Source organism: Daphnia carinata, chromosome 8, assembly GCF_022539665.2.
Source record: "Daphnia carinata strain CSIRO-1 chromosome 8, CSIRO_AGI_Dcar_HiC_V3, whole genome shotgun sequence".
Classification (NCBI taxonomy): domain Eukaryota; kingdom Metazoa; phylum Arthropoda; class Branchiopoda; order Diplostraca; family Daphniidae; genus Daphnia; species Daphnia carinata.
The window spans coordinates 7,091,640-7,118,960 of NC_081338.1; the positions used below are offsets into that span (position 1 = coordinate 7,091,640).

The 27,321-nt window shown below is 39.4% G+C and overlaps 2 protein-coding genes across 2 annotated transcripts; one reads left to right on the plus strand and one right to left on the minus strand.

Annotated features, from left to right (window-relative positions):
- Positions 1 to 568: 568 nt before the first annotated feature.
- Positions 569 to 1,544, minus strand: LOC130700304 (protein PBDC1). The gene is made up of 5 exons (XM_057522348.1): positions 1,408 to 1,544; positions 1,282 to 1,347; positions 1,149 to 1,208; positions 789 to 1,084; positions 569 to 718 (listed from the first exon to the last, which is right to left on the minus strand). Exons 1-5 carry the CDS (start codon positions 1,435 to 1,437, stop codon positions 655 to 657), a joined length of 516 nt encoding a protein of 171 aa, XP_057378331.1. The 5' UTR covers positions 1,438 to 1,544; the 3' UTR covers positions 569 to 654.
- A 6,229-nt stretch (positions 1,545 to 7,773) lies between these two features.
- On the plus strand, positions 7,774 to 26,851 carry LOC130700290 (leucine-rich repeat-containing G-protein coupled receptor 5-like). The gene is made up of 20 exons (XM_059496641.1): positions 7,774 to 8,394; positions 9,151 to 9,612; positions 19,401 to 19,472; positions 19,564 to 19,632; positions 19,824 to 19,895; positions 20,264 to 20,407; positions 20,486 to 20,557; positions 21,342 to 21,413; positions 21,594 to 21,665; positions 21,744 to 21,887; positions 22,000 to 22,140; positions 22,253 to 22,318; positions 22,407 to 22,550; positions 22,624 to 22,695; positions 22,787 to 23,091; positions 23,188 to 23,364; positions 23,432 to 23,709; positions 23,825 to 24,148; positions 24,264 to 25,177; positions 25,253 to 26,851. Exons 1-20 carry the CDS (start codon positions 8,375 to 8,377, stop codon positions 26,484 to 26,486), a joined length of 4,854 nt encoding a protein of 1,617 aa, XP_059352624.1. The 5' UTR covers positions 7,774 to 8,374; the 3' UTR covers positions 26,487 to 26,851.
- The last annotated feature ends 470 nt before the right edge of the window (positions 26,852 to 27,321 follow it).

Consider the following 27,321-nt stretch of genomic DNA (forward strand, 5'->3'; position numbering starts at 1 on the left):
AGCCAAGCGTACAGAATGCCAAGAGAAATTTTATGCCACATAATTATGCAGTTAAGGCTTAGTTGACATTCCTTCGTTTCACCACCACAGAGATTTTTTGAAAGAATTGAGCGTCTCCTGAATTTTACCTTGTTTATGTAAAGTGTGTCAAAAACCCGTTGTAACAGTGGCATCTCAGCCACAACTGGAAACAATATTCTAGCTTTTCCAATCACATACGGTTGGCTAACAACGATATTCCATTTTCTTTAATCGTTTTCCGTATAGCTGACTTCAGATACATCAACAAAGATCTCATCAGAGTAGCAGGTATTTACCCAGATGTAGACTTTGCTGTACTATTTTTTTCACAAAGACGCGTATTTTCTCCTTTGATCTAGCCTATGTGGTCCATTTCATTAGCCTTCCAACAAAGTTATTTTTCTTTTTTAGCTAGCATAGTAACGTAGCTTTAGGTCAGACATTTCTGAAAACTGCAGCGGAGATTGAGGCCGTTTTAACTGCAATTAACTGCACTCTCAAACTGCAATATCGGAAGCATTTTTCAACCTTCGTCGACAAAGTGAAATTTACAATAATCATATTTCGTTTTTATTTCACCTCGGAGAAAAACACAGTTCGAGTAGGTCGTTTGTACTCCATTTGTTTGCAACTTCATGATCTGGTTTGTAGTTTTTTAGGTTTGAAGTTGGATCTGATCATATCATTGTGCCCCTCCCTAAACAGAAACCAAATTCACAAAAATGCACTGAATAGTGAAAAAATTCAATATTTGAAATGTCAAATACCTGCTTCTAGCAAGCTCAATAGCTAAGAACTGTACTCTGGGTACAATCATAGAATTTGCTTCACTGTATTCCTGGGCTGCATTTAGGCGAATCAGTGTTGCATAGTTGTAGTCTTCAACACTCTCTTTGTAAACTTCACAAAAAGATCTCCAAACATCTTTGGCTTCAGTAGATTTAAGTTGATCTTCAGTAACTGTGGCAACATTTAGGTCAGGAAATGTTTCACGGAAATGCTTGTAGAGTTGATCATCATGTTTGGTCAATCTTAAGAGTTTGGGATCCACAGAGCTCAGCAACTACTAATCAATTTTGTTTTAATGGAAACCTCAGCAATTTGGAGTGAAAACAACAAGGCCTTACATTGAAGTAGATTTCTGCATGTTCAAATGCTTTTATAGCCCACAATTCTTCTATCATAGTCTGTATTATAGAACATATATTAATAAAAGAAGTTTGGAATACTGCAATAAAATAAAAAATAAAATATTCTTACGTCATTCACGAATTCCTCGGCTGGTCTTTCCAGCACGGAGGCTGCAGCAAGCAACCCATCAGCACCCTGTTGGTTTTAGATGTCAAATACAAAACCAAAAGCTAAGACGAGAAAACCTTGACTTACGATATCTTTTCCGAAGTTCTCAACAGCCATCGCAACTAACTAACTGAAACGTATTGATGAAAAGGAAATTGGACGCCAAACACGTTTATAAAAGAAAAACTCGTGGATGTCTAGCAGACGAGTGGTACACGAGTGTATTGACAGTTGGGGCCATCTAGCGACGAATTTTTCCCCATACTGAAACACAGAATAACACAACAATGTTTCCAGTTTGGGCACTAACCATCGTTGCGTTTTTGAAATTGTCCCCCAAAAAATACACTTTCGCAGAAGATGGCCCTTTTCAGCCAAAAACCAAACAATCAAGGCAACAGGCACGCCATATGTATTGCAACTGTGAAAATCGTCAAAAAGGTGTTATTGTACATTAAACTCAGATGGTCCGGCAACAAAAAATTTGAGATTACACGAAAAACGAAATGGCATTGGATTCAAACACATACAATGACGTCAATCCCTTTCCTTTGTTTCTTTTTTGTTCAGGTTGCACAAAAAAATTGGGTCAGTCATGGGTTCATAATCGATCTTACGTACTTACACTCGGCTTAATACCGAGTGTTACTTGTTCCACAAAAACATCAGAATCACCTACTGGTTAAGGGAAATAATCGAGAAGTGATGCGAAACGAAAGTACAACGTATCACATAATTGACCTTAGAAACAATTTTTATCATCAACCTTAATCAAAGAAATATGACATTGGTGCCTTTTGGGTGTTTTCCTAATTGCGTTTTCCACTCACCAGACAACAGACAGGAAGGTACGGCCTTTAGCAGAGAGACTTAATTTTCATTTTTGACGGACAAGATCAAGTTTCAACTCAAGGTGGTGTCATTTTACGGAACTGCTAGTCGGTTCCTTATTAACGATGGGTGTAAGAAAAACGATGATGTTCGATAAGCAATTGAAGCGTGAATTATTACGTAGTTCTCCATGGCTGCAAGAACAGGTCCTTATAAACAAGAACCCACCCTCGATCAATTTACTTGACATCGTGCCAAAAGCAGAGGAGCTTTCGATGACTTTTTAGACGTCCAGCTCTATCTTTGCCACGCTAGTATTAAGGACTAGTATTAAGGACTTGCAAATTAATTAAAAAGCCCAATTTTTTAAAATGTAATTTACGTGAGTGAGTCATTTGAAAGAAAACATTCATTATACTTTACAACATTAAAATAACAAAATCTGGGTCCTCTTTCTAAGCGAAAGAAAAGGGACCCATTCAAAAAGTGTGTCAACAGTGACTAATATTTTCTTACCATCATCTACCTGAAAATAGAAGTCACATCCTATAGTTGATTCACAATCACCTTTCACCAGTTACTCCTTTAGATCGATCTTATCGTGCCATAAAGGCAATCGCGCGTGTCCCTTCATATTTGGTTTCATTCCATCGGCCTTCGTTTTCGTCCGATCAACAAAAAAAAACAGGTTTGAAAGAATTTTCGTTGTTACAACATCAATAGTCTGTGCGATTTAAAATTCTTCCAAACGTTAAAGAGCAATGTCGAGAAATACATCAGAATGTCATAAAATAATATTTCGAATTGTCAACAGTTGCTGAGTATCGCGTTTTTTTTTATTTTAGTGGGGCACTCCTCTTAAAACAGAGAACGAAATAGAAATAGAGAGAAACACTACGTGCAAGTTTCTTATTTTTGTGAATCGTCATCATTCTTTTTCATTCGAGAAAAAAACATTTTCTGTGCTGCGCGTGCTGTTGTCTTTTCTTTTTATGCCTCCGCCGTTTTCGTGCAACATTCCTGAAATTTACCTCAAGCGTAACGCGGCGTCATGCTTTTCCCCTTTTTTTTTTTCATTTCCCCGAGTCTCTGTACTTCTATCTCCTTTTTTGTTGTTGAAAAATTAATTGATTTATCTGAAAGAGCCTGAAGCGTACGACGCCTTATTTGCATACAGACACGGCCCGCTATTTATAGAACTATTACAGACCCAAGGACTCTATATATATATATATATTTAGAAATGATTAAAAAATAAAGAGAGCGCCGTAAAGGAAGACATCGTCCTTTTTACATACGTGTTCCCGTCTAAATATTGAATTTCGGCGGCTAGTTTGGAATGTTTGCTATGCATGATTGCGATATACAGATACGCGCATGCGTTCCTCTAACTATTGATTAGTCCGTGTATATAAACCTTGCCCGCCGTAACTGCGAACTGGATTGCATCTTGACTTTTCCCTCTTGATTGTTTACGATATTTTGGATCTTCTCCAAAACTATTTATCCCCCTTCCCATGTTTTTATTCTTGCCATTGCATCCTTATTCTTTGTGCTGCTATATAGTATCCACGCGTTCCCCCCTTTTTTTTATGGCACGACAACAGCGCGCAATTTTGTACGAGTCAAAACGGAATAAACCAAACCAAAGCTATATATACGTATACGCTGTGTACAAAATCGTCGTATATAAATAAAAGGCGAAACTATTTAATTGGGCTATTCTTAGATTTTTTCCTTTCATTAGGACTGAATGAAATGTCTAGGTGGGGTAGGTCACGTCGTGTCAATGACGTAATCTCGACAAGTGTTACACGCGAAATCGCGCCACCCGTCACTTAGTTAAGCGGATCAAAATTGCCACTGCACGCGTTGCAACTCGGCGATTAGGAGGTCGCCAAAATGCATTAAGTGAATCTGCGTCACGTGAAACGGTATATAATTGCAGCACACACACACACGCTAAATAAATGAAAGCCTTTTTGTCTGCTCATTTTTTTATTTATTTTTTTTTTTTTTTGGCTGGCAACCACTCATCTGTGTACACATCTCAAGTGATTGAGGTCGAATCGAGCGGCTCATCCGACATTAATTGATCCACTTCTTATATATGTTAGACGAGGAAGACTCTCTTTGCCTAATTGACGGGAAAAGATCTCGAGCGATAATTTTTTTCATTTCGTTTTCTGTTCTTCTTATATATATATACAAGGAAATCCAAATACAACTGCCCAATAAGTTGCGAACAAAAGCCATAAATAACCCATAAGAGCCTGTGACTTATGGATGCCCTATCCCGAACGGGGCGGCCCTCTCTTATTTTTTTTTTTTTTTTTTTTGTTTTAAAGTCTTATCGGCATGATAGTGTATATGGCGCTGCACGAACAATTCAAAGTATGACCACCCGCTGGCCAACGACTTTCTGATTCCCCACATAGATTTAGTTGTTTCTTTGACTACAGGAGAAATTTACGTATAATGGATCACCATCTCATTTTTCTCCATTTTTCACGGTTTTTTTCTTTTTTTTTTTATTCAAAAAATTATAAGGTTATTAAATAAACATAGTTTGTCCCATTATTCTATCGCTTCTTTTCAGTACTCGTATACCAGTACGAAAGGGGAACGTTGATTGCGAAGCAAAAGGTTAAAGTTTTAAATGAGTTTTATTTGCATTTTCTATTGTCTAATTTGACTTTATTAAACATTTGCATATCACTTTGTAGCTATAAATCTCTTATTGCCTCTCAGACCTGCTGATTTAATATCTCTTATTAACTACGTAGGCCTTGAACATTTTTTTCTCAAGACTCAAAAGACTCAGGTTAGATTACTACATGTATGTTATCCAGTTACCGCATTTATCTTAGCTGATTGGGTGGTCTGCCTTTTTTCTCTCGTTGCTCTCTCTTACAGCCGGAAACCGCTTCCGATCTCTTGACGATGTTTACCCAACATCCAGACATCCATTACACACACACACACCCACATAACTGATGTCTGTATACACATTCGCACTGTAATAAACAAAAAATTTAACTCGATCTCATTTCTTGTTTTCTTACGTTTTTAATTACGTGAACATATATGACGAAAGGCAATATTACATCACCAACACGTTTTTTTTTTCGTGCCGAATAAACAGTATTAGATAAAGGCCGAATGGCTATAAACGCACGAGCATCGTTATAAGAAATCTCATTTTTTTTTGTGTTGTTGTCTGCTCCCAAACTCTCCAATGGATATTTATATCGAAAATGACATAGAGAAGGCTTAGACATAGACAAAAAAGAAAAGTGCTAACGTTTCCAATGTCTGGGCTTAATGACGTAGAGCACTCTCGAGGACACGTATCATCGTTCTCCCCCACTTTCATACAAAAGAAAAAAAATAGTCCATCCACACGGACGTCGCAGCGCTAAGTCACACGAAAAAAAAAAAAAAAAAAAAAAGAAATTTCCCACTGATTCAGACGAAACTATGTGGCCAATGAAAACAGAGAGCCTTCAAAAGACTAATGACTGGACTAAAGACGTGCATGTAGCCACGTAGATCTCTTACACCTTATTGGGCGTATTACTAATATTGTACCAATGTTCTTTCGCGCAGTACTTTCGGTATATTTCCATACGGCGCCCTTTTTGCTTTTTCAAAGAAATAAAATAAATGGGAAATTTCCTTTTAGTACTTTTTTTTTTGTTGTTGTTTTGTTTCTCTCTCTCTTTTTTTCTTCTTCTCAAACTGATAAAGCGTTTGACTAAAAACCGCCAATGTATTTTCTTTTGGCTCTATGCGCACGACAGTTATACATCACTTTGTTCCAAGACACTGAAGCACAACATTCGTCTGGTTCTCTCGCGATTCCCATCACGTATTTCTTCTTTCCCTGGCTTTGCCATTCTATATACGTTTAAAAATTTGCCATACGCTGTATTGTATAACCAAATTAAGGTAGAAACCGGATAAGGCACCCATTTTGGCAGCAAAATATTAACTTATGAAATATGCCCAATTTTCGGCATGCATTCCTCGAAGTAGATGATCAGTTTATTTGGGTTTTTTTTTTCTTCCCTATATATGTGTAATCACGATAAGCGAGACACGCGTTTGTTTAAGATGATTTTAAAGGGAGACTGAAAACAAAACGATGTGTTACTCTTCTCGCGTGTCTTCGCTCGACAAAGTTGAAACTGAACGGCAACGTACGTGTTACTTGTGTGCCGTGTGCAACGGCGAAAAGTGGGCCAGTCAATAGCCGAAGGCTCTAATTATAGACACACGTTTATTCCCTTTTTTTTTCTTTCTTCCTCTATACGACGGAGCTTTCTCCTTTTCCTTACCGTCTTTTTTTTTTTTTCTCTTTTTCCCAAAAAAAGAGATCACATTATTTGTGCTGTAGAGTGCTGAGAATTTGTCTATACCTCCCAACGTTTCTCAATTGGAACGCTCTAAAAGGTTTAAAAGGCAGCTAGCAGTTAGCATCTTATAGATAAAAAAGCCCGTCTTTTTTTTTTCTCATTCTCTTGACATGTTGCTCAAGACGTGTGTCGATCCATCCATCAGCTTCTTAACGCGTACCAAATGTTGTCCGATTTTTTTTTTTTTTTTTCAAAAAGCCAGCCAGCCGGTCTGATACTATAAATCGCATTTTAAAGGTTTTTATTTTAGTCGGGTGGAAGAAAAAATAAAATAAAATAAAAAAGAGAGAGAGACGGTCGCAACCTATTTTTCCTTTGTTGTGGCGGCCAATACATTTGCCTTGTCTAATGGATGCGGCTATGTGTGGAGAGAGAGAGAGAGAGAGAGAGAGAGAGAGAAAAAAAAGGGAATTTTGCACGAATGGTCGGACAAGAAAGAGTCAATCGCAGCTCAGGGTTGCAGTGGCTATATAACAAGAGGAGCTTTTGAGCTGCCACTCACCAACAAGAAATCCTAGACAAATAAATTGTAGGCAAAGTCCTTTGAAATGCACTCGATCCGAAAAACGTCTCGCTCTAATCCCGCCGACTTTCCAAGTTCAGGTTTTGCGTGTGTGTGTGTGTCTCCACTCCGCCATGTAAATGGATCTGGATTACCACCTATCTTTAGCTATGTACATAAAGCACAAAATTTTTTTTTTTTTTTTCTTATTTTTCTTTTAAAATGTCAACGTGTGTAAATGACGTCCTACAAGCTCCGACTCGACTAGCATAATAAGACAATAAAAGCATTGAGATTTTCAATAGCATATTTCTTTTTTTTTTCCATGCAGGAGGGTTGGTCCAAAAGCGACACGCAATCCCGAAAAAACGCACGTTTTTTTTTTTTTTTCTCTTTCCATCCACCCAGTGAAACTGTTTTTTTTTTTTTTTTTCAATTGTTTGGTAGAAGAGGAGGAAAAAAGAAAAAAGGGGGGTTTCCACTGTTGAGGGCCTTGCGGGAGCCGTACGGCTGTAAAGAGAAAGCTGGTGGTCTTACGACACTCTCTACTTCCACTACGGGGCTGTCGTGTGTGTGTCTGTCTGTGTGTGTGTATAGACAGCCACAATACTCACGAAAAAAAGGAGGTGAAGAGGAGAAGGACGGGAGGGGGGATATACAGCGTGCGCTCCGTTTGGTAGCTCACACAGACACCGCCAAGCGGGCGTCCTGAATAGATCTGACGCTGCACCAATAGCCAACGCCCCTGTTATTCCCGCAAGTCAAAAAAAGTGAAAGTGCGCTACGACAAACGAAAAAAACTTCTTTTCTCGACTTCTTAGTTTTTGTTGCTCTCGAAAAAAAAACAAAAAAAAACCTCCCCTCAAGTTTGGTGATATGGTCACAGTTTCTATTTTTTTTTTTTTGGTTTGTTTTCCTACAATCGTCTAGAAGTGATGGGATTCTTCTCTTAATCGCGTCGGACCCAGTTTAAAAAACGGAAACAGTTTGTTGGTGATTTCTAGTGTTACCAGTGCGCCACGTTCAAAACTAGAGGCAACGTCATACGCATTGTGCCCTCCGGATCGAAGGCAGAGGTGTGTTTTTTTTTTAGTTAAAATTGTGTTTATCTCGGCGGGAATTCGATTGAGTTGTTGTTGAAAAAAAAAAAAAAAAAAATACGTTTCGATTTCCCACTTGGCCAAGTTATAGACGAACCATGAGTGTTGGCTGTTATTTTCAAATGGTGCTACTGCCTACTCCAAGGCCAATCACCGTCCATATAAATCGTGCCGAAGGCCCTGGCGGCAGCTAATTTCAAAAAATGTTCTTCACCCATCACCGGTGAGCAACTGTTTTTTTTTTTTTTTGTTATTACAATTTACCGAAAAAGAAAAAAGGAAACATTTAAAATTAAATTGTGAAATTAACTTGTTGAACGCCCCTACACCGAGTGTTTCGTGTTTTTTTAGAAAATGCGCGGTGCTTAATCGTGGAAGCCATCATCAATTATTGTCAATTGCGTTTCTTCTTGGTTTCAGAGACACGTATAACTATGTTAATGCCGCCCTATTGTTGCATGTTAAACGCATCCGCAATCCTCCGATTTAACATAGAACATCCGCATGTTTTTTTGTTTTTTGACGCCTTGTGTTGCCCCCGTTGCAACGTAATCAAATGACGAAAAGCGAAATTGTGCCGCAGATAAGGGATGGGCCATTTAAATATTTGATTATACAAAAAGTTCTTGCTCCTTCCAATCCCCTCCTCAAAAAATCTCTTTAACGCTTAATTTATTCCGCACGCATTTTTAGGCTTTAGAAAAACAAAAAACAACAACAGAAAAAAGTACAGCGTGATTGGCAAACGTTTCTTTCTTTTTTGGGGTGTGACCAGTTGCGCGGAACACGAGATCTCATTCTCACATGCACGAAAGTCTGCAACAGCTGTGTTTTAAAGAATTGAAATACGAACTAGCAGCATCACTTTTCATCTCTTCTTTTGTTATTCCTTCCCCTCCCCCCATCCCACCCAACAAAAAAAAAAAAAAATATGCAAAGCTCTTAAATATTAATGTTATTCTTTCGAAAAATGTTTCAGACGGAAACGAGTGACAACGCCTACGTCTTGGCTGGCAAGAGGACGCCATGGTGACGGCGAACAATCAAAGGAAATGATAAATTACGTTCGTTCCACGACGAGTAGAATGTGCCGACCAAAGAAGAAGAAGCCCAGCCATCGAATAAATAGCGCCTTCCTAGTGCAGCGGTGGTTGTTGTGGTCGTGCTGTGTTCATACGCTGCTCATCGCCGCGCCCGTGGCCATGTCACCGGCACCGCAATTCGATTGGACCGCAAACGCAAGCGATGAGACGACAGACGTTGTTTTGACTTTGCCGGCCGTGACGTCAGTCCCGACAACTGTTCATCCACTTCATCCGGCGGCTTACTCGTCTCTTTGTCCCGTCGATTGCGTGTGCAAAAACAGCGAAACCGTAGACTGTCGAGGTGCCGGCATCAGAAATGTTTCCAATTTTTTAGCCAATCATCGCGTCACTAAACTGTGAGTCCAACTCATTTTTACTTTCTTTTTTTTTTTTTTAGCGTCATTTATGAATTTAAGAAAGAAAAAATTTGCACGGCCGCTGGGGGGATGATATGATATGTTTCAGCCGCGCTAGATTTATAGCGGCTCGGATTTAGACAGCGATCCGCTCGATTGGCAACGTTGTCATGCAAACCGCTCGCCATGTGTGCTATATGATGCGAGCTTTGATTTTCCCTCCCCCTCTTCCTTTTTTTTTTTTTATTGAAGAAGCTGAACTCATACACGATGCCACCCTTTTTCTTAAAGTTTATTAAACACATCTGCGTGTGTTGGCTGGCACGCGGTCGTTTTCTTTTTTTTTTACGTACAACCGCACACACAAAGGGGCGTCTAAAATAACAAGCAATTCAACTAAAAGCTGAAGATATATATTCTATGACTAATCGGAGAAAAACGCAGTTCAGCGTTTCCATCGAATGTGTAGTTTCTACAAGAAAGAAAAAGAAAGGGGGGGGGAGAAGAACGCGTCAAGTAAAATGGATGTCTGCGCTTTTAATGTTGAAAACTTGGCAGATTTATGGGTGGCACGTCTATGACGGGGGTGTGTATGTAGTTTCACAGCTTCGCATTTCTTATTTTCTCTATTATTATTTTTTTTTTTTTTTAAGTAAATGTGTAGCAGCTCATTCAAAATCATTTCCTGCTGATTGTAACGATCACGATCATTTTTTTTGGCACGTTTGTGTGGCTCTCTTGTTAACTAGATTGGCAAATCACTGAAGAGCCAAATTCAACCATTTGAGAATTCCTCAAAAAATTCCTCATTCCTCATTCCTCTTTTTAAAAAAAAAAGAAATGAGGACAAGAAAATTTTAGGCTTCAAGAAGGTGTGGGTGATGAATCACGCCGGTTGTCCCGGCCCCGTGCGAAATGTCAACTATTTATATACATTGAGTTATATCGCACAGTTGCCCCCCCCCCCCTCCCCCATACATATAAACAGGAAGTGCGCCATTCATTTTATATGGGAGCCCACGCACGTCGCACTAATATTCACTTACTCTTTTCATCAAGTTTCTAATGAAAAAAAAATATATATGTATATAACCGCATCGCCAGATAAAATGTTGGTTATTAAAAATCATAAATTTATTCCCCTCCCCCCTTTAAAAAAAAGGGCAACCTTAATCGTATATGTTTAAAGAACGTTTTCCCCGCAGTAGTATACAACAAACAAGAAATGAGGCTCTTCTGTAACGCCAATTTCATGCGTATGGAAATGAGCCACAAGAAAAAATTGCTCCCCGACCACTCAGTCCTTTGTTTCTCTTATTAAAAGGGAAAATGAATGATAGATATTTATATGGATAGGTAGATGCCTGAAGCTTTTGTCCCCCCCCCCCCGTCTGCGTCATGTTAGCATAGATGGCATAATGTGTACACAATGACAGATTAGAAAGAATAGAAGGAAAAAAGAACGAGAAGAATTTTGATTGATTCGAGTCCTTGCCATCAGCTGATACGGTATGATGACCTCGTTTATTTGTTCACAAAAAAAAAAAAAGGGAGAGAACCATAAACTGATTCGTGATTTATAGCGCAAAAGGATCCGTGACCTTCGCTCCCACTAAATGAATGATTTTGATTAAGAACTTGTTGGATTCTCGTCCCTGAATTGAGTTTCCTTTTTTCCTCTCCTTTAACCCGCGTGGATCATGGAAAGAATTTTGAGTTCGAAACACAAACCCGTGAAACAGTGGATTGCTTTATATAGATCAACCTACGTCCTTCGTCATGTCCAATCTAATCGTCTCTAGTTTCGGAAAAAGATTTCTCCATCTTTCCTTTGTTTGTCTACAGAAGTGCCTTGGGCCCATCCATCATTGATGGCATGTTGGACGATTAGAGCAAAGTCCATCATCAAACTCTATAAGAGCCAATGTGCTAGAAGGTGTGTGTGCACACAGTTTGAATTGTTTGATGTCTCTGACACAGTTGGCACACACGGGACCCATTTTCTTCGTTTTGCCACAACAACAGCAACAAAAAAAAAATCGCATTTCTTCAATGCCATTTCGTATAAATAAAGATTCCCTCTTTTTTTTTTTTTTTTTTTTTTTACAGCGTTGTATTTATTTCTTTGGGCGGCCGAAGCCAACGATCGGAGCAACAAAGAAATGGAGTGGGTTTCCTTTTTTTGCAGGCAGGGGCCGATCTCATTTCTCGCGACGCGCAAAAGATATAGCCGCCGTTGTAATGAAACGTGACGACAAGGTTACGACTCGTGCTGTCTGTGTGGCAACATATAAGAGAATTCTTCTTCTTCTTTTGCTCCCAGTACTAGCCGTTACCCTCCACTTTCTCTCGTTGACTCTCTCTTTTTTTTTTTTTTTTTTTTTTTCTTCCTTCCTATTTAACCGCCCACTTCTCCATCATATAGCCTTTGCAGTCGGCACGAACGCGCGTCTACACTCACGCCGAGTCTTTGATTTGTTTAAGGGCGAGAAGTTTTGGCTGTTCTGTCGTCGAAAAACTCTTCTTTTTCTTTTCCCCCGCACTTCCTAACAAAAATTAACGGAGCGAGATTGCACAGAAAATATTACAAAGGACAAAACAAGGTTGCGGTTTGCATTTCTTTGTTGGTTTTGTGTGTGTCCTCAACCGACATATTTTTTTTTTTTCGTGATTTGGCTTTCCTTTTTTTTTTTTTTTTTCTTCTATTATTTCGATATTTTTGGAAATGTGGTCAAAAAAAAAAACGTGGGTAAGAGTCGTCTCAATTGTTCAGCAATTATTTTCGGTTGCCTGGAACACGTAGGGCACGCACGTTGCGCTCAGCGTGAATGCCCATTTTAGAAGAAGGTAGAAAAAAAAACAAACGAGGGGGGAAATCTTTCATTTGCCTTTCCCTATTAGAATAGACGCAGGAACGTTTGTCAAGTGGCTGTAATTCAAAGCGATAGACGACTTTGATTGTACGCACTTCTTTCGTATCCAATTGTTAGAAACGCGATCGATGCAAACTATATCAAACCTTTCGTACAGCAACGATCTTATTAGATCACGTCCAAATATTTATCGCCCTTATTCTCGAGCCGCTCGTTCAAGTAGAGCACACATCTGCCTTACTATCCGTGTGTTAAGGTAGCGAAAAATAAACGAAAGTCATTCGACATGTTGCGCTATTAAATCACTGTCGAGTCCTCCTGTTATTCTCTAATCTATTTTACGGCTAATCTGATCAACTAGAATCTTTGCAATTTTTTTCGAATGCCGTCTGAAATAGCTTAAGCCACCGTGTCTGAACTAAGAAATAATCTTCTTTTTCACTGGACTTAAATAGATAAAAAAAAAAAATAAAAAAAAAAAAAAGAAGAAGAAGACTATGCACAATTTTTATGTCAGTGCCGTTTTTTTATTTTTGTTGTGTGCTGGGTGCTCAGCTGTAAGCGTCAAATTGATGTCCTTTGTCAGGCTCTTTTGTCCAATTCTATTAGTCACAGACGATAAGATTATTGTTCGTGTCTTGTGATGCTCTTCTTGTCACCCGTGTATAACTCCGTGTCGTGCAAAACGAAATGTATTCAACACTCTATAGCCGACATTTGAGCAATCCTATATACAGTCGCATGCTCTTTTCAGTCCCTCCTTTGCGGTGACACCATCCTGACACACTTTCCTTTTTGCCTTTGCTCTACAACATTAATCACTGAGAGGAGAAAAAAAAAATAAAATAAAGCTTCGTGACGTCAGTGGCTGTCAAGAGCGTACTAGAGGCACAAACGCATTCAAAAAAAAAAAATAAATAAATACATAGTGGATGTAATAAATCTACGACGTATAGAAAAAATAAGATGAGCCGGCCTTGTATAGAGGGACGTTGGGGAGGTGCTCCGGACAGTTCGGCTAACATAAAAAATAAAAGCAGAAGAAGAACATTGTTATTATTTGTTTTCAATAAAATATAAAAAAAAAAAAAAAAAAAAAAAAAAAAAAGGCCATTGTTATGTGAAGAAAGTTCTTTTCTTCAAATTGAATTTGCTCGCGCGTATTTTGATTTCAGCCGAGTTGATTCGATTGACTTTTCTGCGCGTAAACACAAAAATTTTATAATAGAAAGAGGGGCAAGGAAAACACGGAACGTGACGATTTATCACGCTTGCCACGGCATTTGCTTTCTTTGCAAAATTCAACAAGAATTTTCTTTGCAAAGCCAATGGCTACAACATTTGTTTTGTTTTTTTTCTCCAACAAGAATGACTACACGTTAAGCTAAATCCACCGTGCTCACACGAGCATATATAATAACCAGCAAGCCTCCGTGACCAACATCCTTTTTGTGATTTGCCTGCCTACACTCGGACAAAGAAGCCACCCAGGAAGCGCAAGCCCTGTGTATATAAATCCGCGTGTAGTTAGCATACATCCCGTTTGGATTGCTGCCAACAATCACGCAGGTTACACGACGTTTTTTTTTTTTTTTTTTTAAAATCTTTTCCTTACCTTTACCATCTGTTCATTTTGTTTTTAATGCATGCATAATTACTCGCGTCCATCGCCTAAAAAAAAAAAAATGTGTTCCAGAATGATGTGCCGCGTTTTGTTTTCTTGGTTGTTGTTGTTCACATCTTTCCTTATATTTTTAACAAAAAACGCCGACCTTCTCTGCCTTCTGAAATTCCGTCGCGTGCCCTGTCTCTGCCTTGAAGTATAATAATATCACTCCACTTAAGGACTAGCGGGCAAAACATGACGTCGACGCACAATTTTTTTTTTTTTTCGGAGGGCTCCCCGTTTGAAAAGTCTGCTTCCATATAAACGATGTTTTCCGGCTATATTTTACGGCTCTCTTTTTTTTTTTTTTTTTTTTTTGTTTCCTTCTCCCTTCTTATTTCTTTTTACTCGTTGGCCGACATCCAGAGAAAAAAAAAAAAAAAAAAATGTCTTTCATATATTTTCCCCTTGTTTTGTTCAGTTCTACGCTGTTGGTAGACTCTCCCGACTTATTTAATAGCAAAAGAAACAACGCAATAATAAAAAACAAAAAAAAAAACAGGAGGGGGAAAGAAACGGACATTCTTTGACATTCACACTTCTCTGTCACACATGAAATGGATGGTAGATACTCTTAATCGAGAGTTTTGTCCAGACAAGCTCTCAAACTCATTATACGTTTTTATATTCTCTTTCTCTATCTCTCTCTCCTTTTTTTACTATTGGAAAATCGAGTTAACACGGACATGTTACAAAGACAGAGAGCCCTTTCTTACCAAAAATAAACCTCAGGTCGTTCAATCTTCTTTTACCAATTTTTTTTTTTTGCCTTCCCTTGCACTGCCATCAGCCGAGACTGGAAATATATTGTCCCTATCGATTTTCCCGTAAAGTACAGGCTCTACCACCACTCCACTCTTGAAGCCGAGATTTTTATTTTATTTTTTTTATTTTTAAAGTAACCATATAGTTTATCTAACCTTTTCAAAAAAGAATTGCTTTTTTTTTTTTTTTTTTTTTTTGGGGGGCGTCCTGATTCAGTGGCGTTCCCGGCTGAAATGTGCGTGTATCAGCACACACACGCGCTCAACATACTTTGCGGTAACATTCCTCTTTAGTCCTCCACTGCAAATATGTCAACACGCACAGCTCTCCGCGCCTTACTTTTATAATAAAAAACAAAAACAAAAGGATCTCTTTGTCCCTTTTTTTTTTTTTTTATTTCATTCTAAATATATATATATAAGCATCTAATGGACAGTTGGCAAACGCAGTGAGATGCTCTCCGCTCTCCACTGCTATTATATATACTTCAGATTAATATATATGGGGGGTCATGCAAAGGATAGGAGCTTGATATAGAAAACGGGGTATATTACAGATAAAGGCAGTTCGGTTTTTTTTTGTTTTTTTTTTTTTGAAACTCGTCTAACGTTAGTCTCTTCCCGGGAGTACTCTGTGGACTTCCTCGCGGGACAAAAGCGAACGATATATACGTCATTCTAATGTCGTGCTTTTGTTTCTTCGGGCGGGCCTTATCTCGTTGGCTTCGTAACATTCTTCTTTCCGGGGCATGTCGTCTTTTTTTTTTCTTTTTACGTACCGACCTTCTCCTCCCGTATATACATCTCGCTGTATATATAAAAACCACTTAATCATGGTTCTATTTAAATTTACTGCCTCCCCTATATATATATATATATATCTGTACATAAAACACTGGGCATTTTTTTTTCCTGGCCTCCAGGGATTCGACACTCACGATCTGAAAAAAAAAAGAAGTCTTTTTTTTTTTTTTTTGCCTCATCAATCTCTTTATATCTGTGTATTTACAACATACATTTATGCAGCCCGAATTTGAAAATAATGAGCATATCAAAATGCCGGTCTAACAAAATGTAAGGCTATTACACGATTAGGCCCGCTTTACACACATTTTCTATGTTTGTTTGCAACAGATATTAAACAAAAAAAAAAAAAAAAAAAAAAAATAGGTCCCTTCTAAATATAGTTATTCAGTGCCATAAATGCTTTTCGAGTCCTTAATTAGAATAGACAACCACAACAACAAAAAATGAAAAGCAGCAAGGGGGCGTTCATAATAAGAGACCTAACAAACAAAAACAAAAAATCCTTGATGGCCATTGTTTATCCAATAACTCACGCGTTGTGTTAAGATAGTTAAGTGCAATCAACGTGTTTTCCCCTTTCTGTGTGGCCTCGTCCATTGTTGTAGACACGAGAAGGGGGGGGGAACGCCCACATCGTCAACTAGGTCACTCTGGAAAACACGTTTGTGATTGTTGTATAAATATGTTCGCTTTATTTTTACTCCCGATTTTTGTTCTTGGTTCTTTTTCGCTATTCGATTCGGCCATAGTTTGGCGGAAACATATAAACAAAGAAGCCAGGCGAAAGAAAAAGGTGGGAACATTCAAAATACGACGTGCAAACAATTTCTGTATACAATCAGCACTTCGTGTTTGGCGAAGGTTTCCGTGTCACCACCTATTCATCAGATCCTTTTTTTTTTCTCTGACAATCAAGATAAGAAGTGATTGTTGAACAAGCTTTTTTTTTTTTTTTGATTCGGCAACACCTGGTTTGGCCTGACTACGTGACAAGTAAGATGAAGGTCTTCAAACACTGCGCATTTTATTTATATTGACAGGTGCGTTCAAAAAACATGATGGAAGGCTTGTTTTTTCATCCTTAACTCGTAACGACTTTGTTTGTTAAGCGTTCGTTCGTTTTTTCCCCCGAGAGAAATTGAATATGCAAAGCAGCTCTGTTTTGGAAAATCAGTTTGCCCCAGTGACAATTGAAACCACTGCGAGATTCAAAATAATCGAATTTCTTATTAGGAATTTCGCAACCTTCGTTCCATTTCACGTTCCACTTGCTCCCTTTTATCGCGAACAACTCGAACGGAAAATATCCAGACCATAAAAAAAAACATACTGAAAAAAAGCTTTCTAAATCCCTCTGACACACAATGAGGTGGATTTTCCAGACTTCTTTTTTCTTCCACAATTATTTACATTAGCTGAAAGAGAACTTAAAAAAAAAAAATCAGCTCATCACCAAATAATAAAACGTAATTCACGCAACGCTTTTGGATTATTTAAAATCAAAGTTATTTATTTATTTTTTTTTTTCAAAGCATCTTTGATGTAGTACATCAAATAATCAAGGCGGGCTGTTGTAAAACACACGTGGAAAATGTAGAATTCGAGATCAAGTTTCTTATAGGCCAAAGCTGTACACACAAATCTCATGGCTTTCCACCACCTTCTCTGTCGATCGTTTGTTTCCATGAAAGGAAAAGAAAAGAAAAAAAAAAACTGTTTGCTACACGCATAGACCATGAATTAAACCTGTCAGAAACAAGTTTCTTTTTTTTTTCCTTACTCTCCTTGCCAAAAAAAAAAAAAAAAATAAAATAAAAGGAATTCTTTTTTATTTGTTTCCTCTTCAAAAAAAAAAAAGAAAAAAAAAGAAGAATAGTCCATGTAGAACGTCTTTTGTACACTTAGTCTCAGCCCTACTTTTTTTTCTTCTTCTTCTCTGGAACGTCCATCCAGCCAAAGTCATTTCTCCTCGTCGCCAAACTCTTCGAGTCCCACCGATTTTTCCTATCACACCACAGGCCGATACCGGAATACAAATCGAGTTGCTTATCCGACTGTATAAACCATCCATAAAAGAAAAGAAAAAAATATTCAAAGATACCCTCTCACATCTATCGACTATAGTTCCTTGCAAACATATAGGATAATGATTCTGTTGATGTACAATTTATCGTTTTGCAGTTAGATATAGGGTCTGTAGAGAAAAGAGAGCCAAAAATATATAAAAAGCCTTGGTTATTTTCTGCCCTATTTTTTTTTTCTTTTTTAAAATAAACTGATAATATTAACGGCTTCCGCTCTACGTCGAAGCTGCTACGCTTGTACAACCGTAGCAAATCTGCATATGGGAGGACGATGAAATAGCGTTGCACACAGTCGACCTAAATAAGACAGCCCCTCTATATTAAAAACAAATATGTATTTTTTTTTTTTTTTTTTTTTCGAAGCGTCTCGACTTGACGTGGGAAAATATATATGTGGAACACATGATGAATAGAAAAGAAAAAAAAAACTATAAGTAAATAGATTTTCATTAAAACAATAAACATTTCTGCTTTGCCCGTGTTGCAAAAGTTTCTCTTCCCCGACTGGCCCAGACGAGCTAATCCTTCTGTCTCATTCCCAACATCGTATGGCTCTCGTCTAAAAGTGGACGTGGGCCTTTATATACTTTGCTGCTTTTCGCTGTCATTCATCCGCCGAACGCGCGGTTGGTCGCGGGAAATCGAACCATTTGCTACGCTTTTCACAAAAGACTCTGTCTGCTTGGCCGCAAGCCAACACTAATATTGCGTTTATTTTAAATACTCATACCCAGCAACTGTCGTTCTACCATATCAAATCTAAAGAGTCCTCGTAACATAAAAAAGAGACCTCATACTGCGCACGTTAGAATATGAAAAGAGCCTTAATTACATTTTTTTTTCCCTTCCAAATATTTATTTATACTGTAGGCCTCTGTTTTATAGGAATGATTGCCTTGTATATGTTAAGGTCAGTGTCACATCTGGCCCGTCATGTGATGCCGGACATGCAAGAATGTCGATTTTTTTTTTTTTACCTTTAAATAAAAGGCGGAAAGGTCAGCAGAATGCACGTGATTTACAGATTTAAAAAAAAAAATGTGATTCAGCACTACCACGAATTGCACGAGAAAGTTTTCTTTTTCGTTTCTCGATACGGCAGTGGCCCATTTCGAGAATTGGACGCTTGTTTGTTGCTTTTTTTTTTTTGCTTCTTCAAATTAAATCGTGATAATAATAAAAAGAAAAAAACTTCCTTTTCACATTGAAATGAGGGCCATTAACACACCTGCGGTATTTTACAAAACGTGAGGGTCCTTTTTTTTTTTTGGTGTTGTAATTTATACCCGTACATGGATTGCTTTTTGTTTAATAGACGGTTCTCTTTTGATAGTTTGACCGGGCTAATTGCAACATTTTATACTCCAAAAAAGAATTTTTTGCTTTATGCCATTTGGTTTTGTTTTACGAGTCCAACTGCATAATGCAATCGTTAAAAGTTTGTGAATATATAGCGACCAAAACGGCCAAGTGAACTCTTCAATATTTATGATTCTTTCAAGGCAAGCTGACAGGATAGAAACATACATAAGATTAGGATTGATTGCGATTAACGTAGATGTATTAAATATTTTTAATCTATTTTTTTTTTAAGGGACCTCAGTCACACTGACGTTACCAAACTCGGACCCATGACTTTCCAGCACATGACCTTCCTAGAAGATTTGTAAGCCCTTTTTTTTTTTTTCTTCATTGTATTTTGATTCATTGATATGACATTTCGGAATCAAAACCTTAAAATGTTTGAATTTCAACAGGAATTTGGCTGGAAATAGTTTGAGTGACATAGATAAAGATGCCTTTCACCACCCGCGGCTAAAAGTCCTGTAAGTTCATTTTCAAATGTATTACCTCGAGAGCTTGTAACACAAAAATTTCGATAATAACCCGATTCGATATTAGATAATCATTGAATACAAAAAAGCAAAATACTGCAGCATGCTTCTTTTGTTTTTTCTAACTATTTTCTCCATCGATGTGCCTCTTTTGTATTTTCTAAGCGCTATCCCTTTTCTAGGTCACTACAGAAAACTAACATCAAATACGTCCCTACGAGCTTGTTTTCACATCTTCCTAGTCTTCAGTCAATGTAAGTAGGATATAGTTTCCAACATGAAAACTAATTTATTTACATGCACCGTTTTCCAAGGAGAACGCTACCATGTTTTGAGGCCTTACAAAAATCTATTTAATGTAACACCACATTTTTTTATGCATTTATTTTTGGCTTGACGCCAACAAAAAGTTCTAATGTCAAAGTTTTGTTCCATTTCAACGATTCTTCCATCACAATGGCGTCAAAAAAACTTTTTCTTTTTTAAAAAAATATCATTAACAAGACAACTTCAGTTAACCGCAAACATAAACTGTTAACTTTAAAAGCTGACCAAAAATATATATTTCAATTGGCAACTTTGCTTTTGTGTTAACATGTTTTCTGCTGTTTTTGTTTTACAGACGGCTGGACAGCAATGACATCAGTCACTTGGATCCACTGGTGTTTACGGGTTTGTCATCCCTTCGTCAATTGCGACTTGATGTCAATCGATTGAATTCTATTCCACAGGAGGCCCTGTCTCGAGTTACTACCCTTGAAGTTCTGTAAGTTCTGCATTTCATAGAACATCATTAACTATTCCCTACGGCGTTTCTAACGAATCCCCCGGGATTTGTTTTCAGAAATTTGAGCTACAATGAAATCAAGGCTATTCCGGCAGGTGCTTTCCGAAATCTCAGCTTTTTAACATTTCTGTAAGTGTCAATTTATTCATTTAATTGTAAGCCGTTTTAACTGTACATGACAAAGGAACGTATATAATTAAGTGGACGTCGGTTAAACGACTGATTCATTTCGAGGTCACCTGAGAAAGTCAAGCCAAACAGATCCATTATCTCTTTTGAGTCGAAACTGTTTGCGTCTGCACATTGCCGGCCATTTTTTTTTCAATCCATATCGAATTTCACACGGGCATCTATTAGCTCTTGGATCTCGTGCATCCGCAGAGGAAATAAGAGACGTGAACAAACAGACCGGCGAAAATTCTTATATCAAACATTTTCTTTTCCAAATAAAACAAAAACCGAGTGCACTTAATTAACGTAACTTTGGCCTAGTGGATTGACGTAAACCATCGACCTAATCCCCTTGGCATATCTTTTTTATTTTGCCATTCAAATGTACACAAGTTGTCCATCTGTCTTTGTCTCAACGTCTGTACATTTGCATCGGCACGAAGCTCATCTTTTTCATATTCCTGTCTTTTTTCCTGATCAAAATTCAAGTCAGAGTTCGCATGAAATTTAGCAGAATACGAAAACATCATTCATAGCAAAAAGAAAAATCATAGAAATTGTGCATTCCGTTTTTCTTGATTTAACTAAAGACAAACGCCGCTTCGCGTGCACGCGTCTTGCCTCCACAAAAAGGCCAAAGAATTCCTGAATAAAAAATCCAGTTAAACAATTGACTTGTGAGAAGCACATTGAAGGAAAATTACATTAATTCTTGCCGCTGTATACTTTTGTTTATTTTCAGAGTGCTCGATCACAACGACATCCAATACATCGACGACGACGCTTTTATAGGATTGTTCTCCTTGAAAGTTCTGTAAGTGGAGCGCCTCTTCAAATCCTTTTTGAAAACATCCCTTCTTTTTTTTTTTTTACGTGCGTCATAATACGACGAAACTGACAATGCAAATTTTTTACTAGCCAATTCGAGAGACAGAGATTTAACGGTGGTTTATACATGTTTTTATTAATTGTTTATCATCGCCGGGTTTAACAGTGAACTGAGGCACAATGCCATCAACCAAATTGAGCCACCCTATTTCAGACAACTTCCTCTACTTGCCGAACTGTAATTAAATTTTTACTTTATTTAAGTTTTCCCCTTTCTTTTCTAAATTAACACTGTGCTCATTTCACGGTATAATAGGTACATGAACAACAACAACATTACTCATGTCAAGGCTGGCATCTTCCAGCAAATCTCTCGAGTGATGGTTCTGGAACTGCGTGGAAATCCACTCGTCAATGTCGACGTCGAAGCTTTCGCTTTCCTACCTCGATTGAAAAAATTGTGCGATTTGTTATTTTCTCTTTTTTTTTTTTTTTTTTTAATATATTTGGGGAGGGACACAATGGGATAAAGTGCTGAATCCATATTTACGTGTTTCAAATGTTATATGCAGAATCCTTTCCGAGGTTAGAGAACTTCGCAATTTCCCGTTGTTGAACGGCACCGGTGCCCTGGAACTGATCCGAATCGATCGAGCTAAACTAAAGCTCATTCCGTCGTATACTTGTCAACATTCTCCACACTTGCGTAGCTTGTAAGTTTATACATATGTATCCATTGACTTCTTCTTCCGGAGAGTTTCTTCTTTGGCAATCGCATATGTTTTGAATTTGTTTTTATTTTTTGCAATTTCCTGTTTTCAAAAGGGATCTCAAATCCAATTGGATCGAAGCCCTTCCCGATTTCTCTCACTGCCGGAGTCTTCGCCTCGTGTAAGTGAAATGAAATTATTCATATGTTTGTTGTTATTATTTTTATTTAAAATATCAATGGCTTCAAATTGTCGATGTTTAAATGCAGAGATCTCAGCCACAATCGAATCACCAATTTACCCGACTACGCCTTCCAGCATCAAGTGCATTTACACGACTTGCTATTGACAAATAATCGCATCAAACTGATACCAGAACACGCGTTCGAGGGACTTCGTAAACTCAAAACTCTGTAAGTCTTCTTTATTACATCATTTCGAGCACCACATCAATTTCAAAATGTCTGCTTTCCTTTGATAAAAAAGAGATTTATCGGAGAACAACATCGAATCCATCCATCCGGATACGTTTTTGCCACTGATCGAAATTCAAGACGTGTAAGTTAAAATGCTTTAAAAATTACAAATGAAAAGATAGAGGTTTTGAACATCAACGGTTATCACATTTATTATGTCCGTGGGTTTCCAGAAATCTTGGACACAATGGCTTCCCAGTTTTCCCGTCTACTGGCCTGGAAAATGCTCTACACATTAAAGTGCACAACAATCCGAACCTGCGGGAATTTCCGTCTCCGTCTTCGTTTCCTCGCGTCAAGACCCTGGCTCTTTCTTACGCTTACCATTGCTGTCCTTTCCAACACAGCGCATCCTATTCAATCATTAATGGCATAACGGAAGACAGTTCTTTGAGGGACTCCATTATATTCCCGTCCAGCGAACATGGTATCGACCTCACGGCGTGGGCCAGAGGAGAAACAGCCTGGACAGATTCTAGTAAGAAACATCCGAAAATACTTTTTGAACTTCCTCAATTATGTGTTTTTTTCCCCCTCCCCTTTCCGTCCAATTTCCTGTGCCTCGCAAAAACAGATCCTCTGTGGACAAACATGAGCCAGCAATTAGCATCACCGGCTAATCACCTCAACCTCAGTGAAGCCGACATTGAGAAGCTTCTAAATTCAGCCTCTAGGTCATCGGGGCTGCTCTTCATGACGCCTAAAAGGAATTACGATAAAAAGAATCCAGTGACGTGCATACCAGAGCCCAGTAAGTACTTGATTGTCATCGAATTTTTGTTTTGCGAAATGCTCAATTTTTTGTGTTTTGACAACAGGTCCATTTATGCCCTGTCAAGACTTGTTTGACTGGTGGTCTCTGCGATGCGGCGTCTGGATCGTTTTTCTGATGGCGCTATTAGGAAATGGGGCCGTCGTTTTCGTCTTGATATTTGCTCGCTCGAAGATCGACGTCCCGCGCTTCCTGGTCTGTAACCTGGGAATGGCTGATTTCTTTATGGGCATCTATCTCGGATTTTTGGCCGTCGTTGATGCATCGACGCTCGGCGAATTCCGCATGTACGCAATCCCGTGGCAACTATCGGCTGGCTGCCAGGTGTTTCATTGTTTTGGCACACGTTTTGTCTTATTTATCGAATAGAATGCAAACACACCGTTCGTGATGAATATTTAACATCAATATTCATTTTCGAAAAAAAAACAAAATACAGGTTGCCGGTTTTTTCGGAGTTCTGAGCTCGGAGCTCTCCGTCTTCACACTGGCCGTTATCACAATGGAGAGAAACTACGCCATCACGCATGCCATGCATCTCAACAAACGGCTGTCTTTGCGTCACGCAAGCTACATCATGGCTGCCGGGTGGCTGTTTGCTCTCATCATGGCTTTCCTGCCGCTTGTCGGTGTTTCCGACTATCGAAAATTTGCCGTCTGTTTGCCTTTCGAAGTTGGCAATTCCGTCAGCAAAGGCTACGTTGTTTTCTTGATGGTCATAAATGGTGTGGCCTTTCTCATACTAATGGGCTGCTATTTAAAAGCAAAAATCATTTTCTTTTGAAAGACAAAAAAAAAAAAACGAAGTGCTGAAACTAATTTATTCTTTTTTTTTCTTCTCTTTTCTTGCACCCCGTTTCCCTCTTAATTACCTTTAGATGTACTGTGCTATTCGAGGATCCCAGGCATGGAATTCGAATGACTCAAGAATTGCCAAACGGATGGCTCTGCTTGTTTTTACAGACTTTCTGTGTTGGGCGCCAATTGCGTTTTTTTCATTGACTGCCGCGTCGGGTCTTCAGTTTGTGTCCCTGGAGGAAGCGAAAATATTTACCGTTTTCATCCTGCCACTCAATTCATGCTGCAATCCTTTCCTTTACGCCATTTTGACTAAACAATTCAAAAAAGATTGTGTCTTAATTTGCAAAGCTATTGAAGAATCGAGAGTGACGCGCGGCATCGGCCGCTGTCGTCACAGCTCCAACTTCAGCAACCGGCAAACGCCCGGCAACACGAACAGCCTCGGCGATCGTAACTCTGGATCAAAAGATGGCAGCTCTTGCCAATGTCAGGGCCGGGGCCTTTTGAAGGAAGACAAAATGTCCAATTCGTCCATGTCGCACCGCCATCACCGACGCAATCGCTCCAGCGGATTAGGCTGGTTCCGCTCGCCGTTGCGCGCCTTCCTGCGACGCATCCGGGCGGCCGAACGCGAAATGGGCGAGTCGTCCTCTTCGGCTAACGAATACGCCTATCAGATAGCGGAAATCCAGCAGAAACAATTGCATCGCAACAAGCACCGGCGGGCAGAGTCCGTCTCCAGCGACACTTACAGCACTTCGCGATCCGATTCGGTTAAAGCGGTCGGATGCGGATTGCCCTTGCGCATGGTCGGACGTCGGAGGAATTCTTGGACGGTTACGCGGAAACCGTCTTCCGATTCTAATCTTTCTTCGTCTAGGAACGATTCATCAACGTCGGCCATGACCGCTTCGACAAGCGCTGGAACAACGACGTGGAGGAACTCCAGGTCCTCCGTTTCCAGCGACGGAGGCTCTTCCAATAAAGGCACGTCCAGCTCATTTTTACGTTTGACTCGCTTTAGCTAATCGCAAAAATGCATTCATTTTCCGCTAAATGTAGGGAGCATTCGAGACCGTGACAAACTACCTACTGGAACAGCGAAGAGCGTCAAGGTGATCCCGCCCAACATGCCATTGATTTACGTGCCACCGATCGAGGGTCAACGGAGATCGTCTAGCATTCGTGATAAGAGCGGTCGCAATTTACCTACCTCTCCGTTGGCGGCCGGAATTCTACGTCAGCAGTCGGTAGCGACGCCAACTGGCAACTTTGTCCACCGCACTGTCATACCTCATGTGACGTCATCCGTTGCCGCTGGCGCCTGCATGATGGATCCGACGTACCACCCGGACGGGTCATCGAGTGATGCGGAAAGACATTCGAATTCTTTGGCTGTCGGCGCGAAATGTAAGCCGCGCTTGACCCGTCAAATAGCCGTGCAAGACGACGCGGCCACCAACGCGCAATGTCCGCCTTCTGCCTACAATAAGTGCGTCTCTTTCAACACGGCCAACGTGGTGGTCTTGCCAAGTAAGGACGAGCGCAATTACTGTCCGCTGCATTCGCCACGGTCCCTGCAGGGCGTGTGGGAAAGCTCCATCGAAGAGGATTACGAAGAGATGTACGAACTACCGGACGAATCGAAGAAGAAATCGATAGACAAGGACAGGATATTTTCAGTCGTGGCTTCGATTTACACGAACCGCGATAAAAATCGCTTGGGGCTTTCGGGGTTCATTCCGAGGAAGTTGAGCACCATTTCATCGCGCAGCTGCAGCATCAATCCGGACAACGAAGCCGGACTTGATGAATGTGAAATGGCCGACGAATCGTCCGACCATTGTCCGACGGCCATAAATCAAGCGCAGCCAGCCTGTGCAGTCAATGCCAGTCACGATGTAAAGTCGAGCAAAGAACTTTTGAACGCGTTCGGAGCGCGAGCGAACGTCAGGAAAGAAACGGAGCGCCAGCTGTCCAAGAGCGATAACGACTTGTATCACAAAAGCCAAGAGAAAGGCGCTCGCAAATCGATCGGTTCAATTGTGCGTTTAATTGTGACGCCCGAGGCTGGCAGTCATTGCGTGAATACAACTCTGCCGAGAGCTGCAACCAGCAGCCGGGACGATCCTTGGTCTTCCACACGCATCGTAGAAACCCGTTTCGGAGCCGAGTCGGTACTTGAACAGCCCAACCAGTCACCTGACAGACGAGAGCTTGAACGATCCATGAAAAAGGGTAATCAAAAGGAGTTTGACAGCAGCTCCTCTCACGAAGAGTTGGATCCTTTAATGCAATAACATTTCAACCATTGCATCCTCAGTTAATTTTTCTATTATTGCAAACAAATTTTAAAGTCGCCTTCTTCGTTTGTGTTTTTTTTTTTTTTTTTTTTTTGAAATCTTATACAACATACTTAAGCTTGCTACGGTGCCAAATGTGTTTGAGACATTTATTATATGACACAATGCCGCTTTTATAAGCTTCCTTTTTTTTTTTTTGAATTCTGCAGCTCCTTGATATGCCAATAACATCGATGTTTGTATCTTGTTTTCCCGTGTGTTGCCACAAATCTTGCATTCCTCTGTATTATAGCAACAAGAAAAGAAGAAACAGAGCTGTAAATCGTGTATTTATCAACATTAAAAGAGACACAAACTTGTAATTTATGTATTCTTTGAACCCCTTTTTGCTCCTTGTAGTAGCTCGAATCCCCATAACGAGACTAACGACAGTCTATTCCCTAAAAGCGTTAATTAATTCTCCGTAATTCAATAACCTAGTAGATTCGCTAGAAAATTAATCGTCTGATTAACCTACCGTGACGTTAACGAGACCAACGTAAAGATCGTTCTACGAAAAGCACTAGTTTGCTAAAGCTAAAGCTACAGCCAATGTGACTGAGAATCTCCGTTACACTCTGAAAGAATTCCATTAATTCAGATTTTTTGGCAAATGGCTTCGACAGTTGATCATCTTTGTTTGATGCATCGTAGGCGACTGCGTTCGACGTATAGTCATTTTTAAGTCGATTTATTATCCGTTCATAGTAATTTCATCAAACTCCAGAGAGTGTGTACGACAAAACAAATCTCATTTTCGTGTTCCTTGTTAAATTTTAAATCAGAATCATGT

Excerpts from the sequence above, each read along its gene's own strand:
- LOC130700304 (XM_057522348.1), bottom strand. The coding sequence starts at position 1,437 with ATGGCTGTTGAGAACTTCGGAAAAGATATC. Across the intron at positions 1,348-1,407 it reads AGAACTTCGGAAAAGATATC|GGTGCTGATGGGTTGCTTGC; the intron begins GTAAGTCAAGGT and ends TAAAACCAACAG. Across the intron at positions 1,085-1,148 it reads ATGCAGAAATCTACTTCAAT|TTGCTGAGCTCTGTGGATCC; the intron begins GTAAGGCCTTGT and ends ATTGATTAGTAG.
- LOC130700290 (XM_059496641.1), top strand. The coding sequence starts at position 8,375 with ATGTTCTTCACCCATCACCG. Across the intron at positions 22,319-22,406 it reads TGCCGGAGTCTTCGCCTCGT|AGATCTCAGCCACAATCGAA; the intron begins GTAAGTGAAATG and ends GTTTAAATGCAG. Across the intron at positions 24,149-24,263 it reads TAATGGGCTGCTATTTAAAA|ATGTACTGTGCTATTCGAGG; the intron begins GCAAAAATCATT and ends AATTACCTTTAG.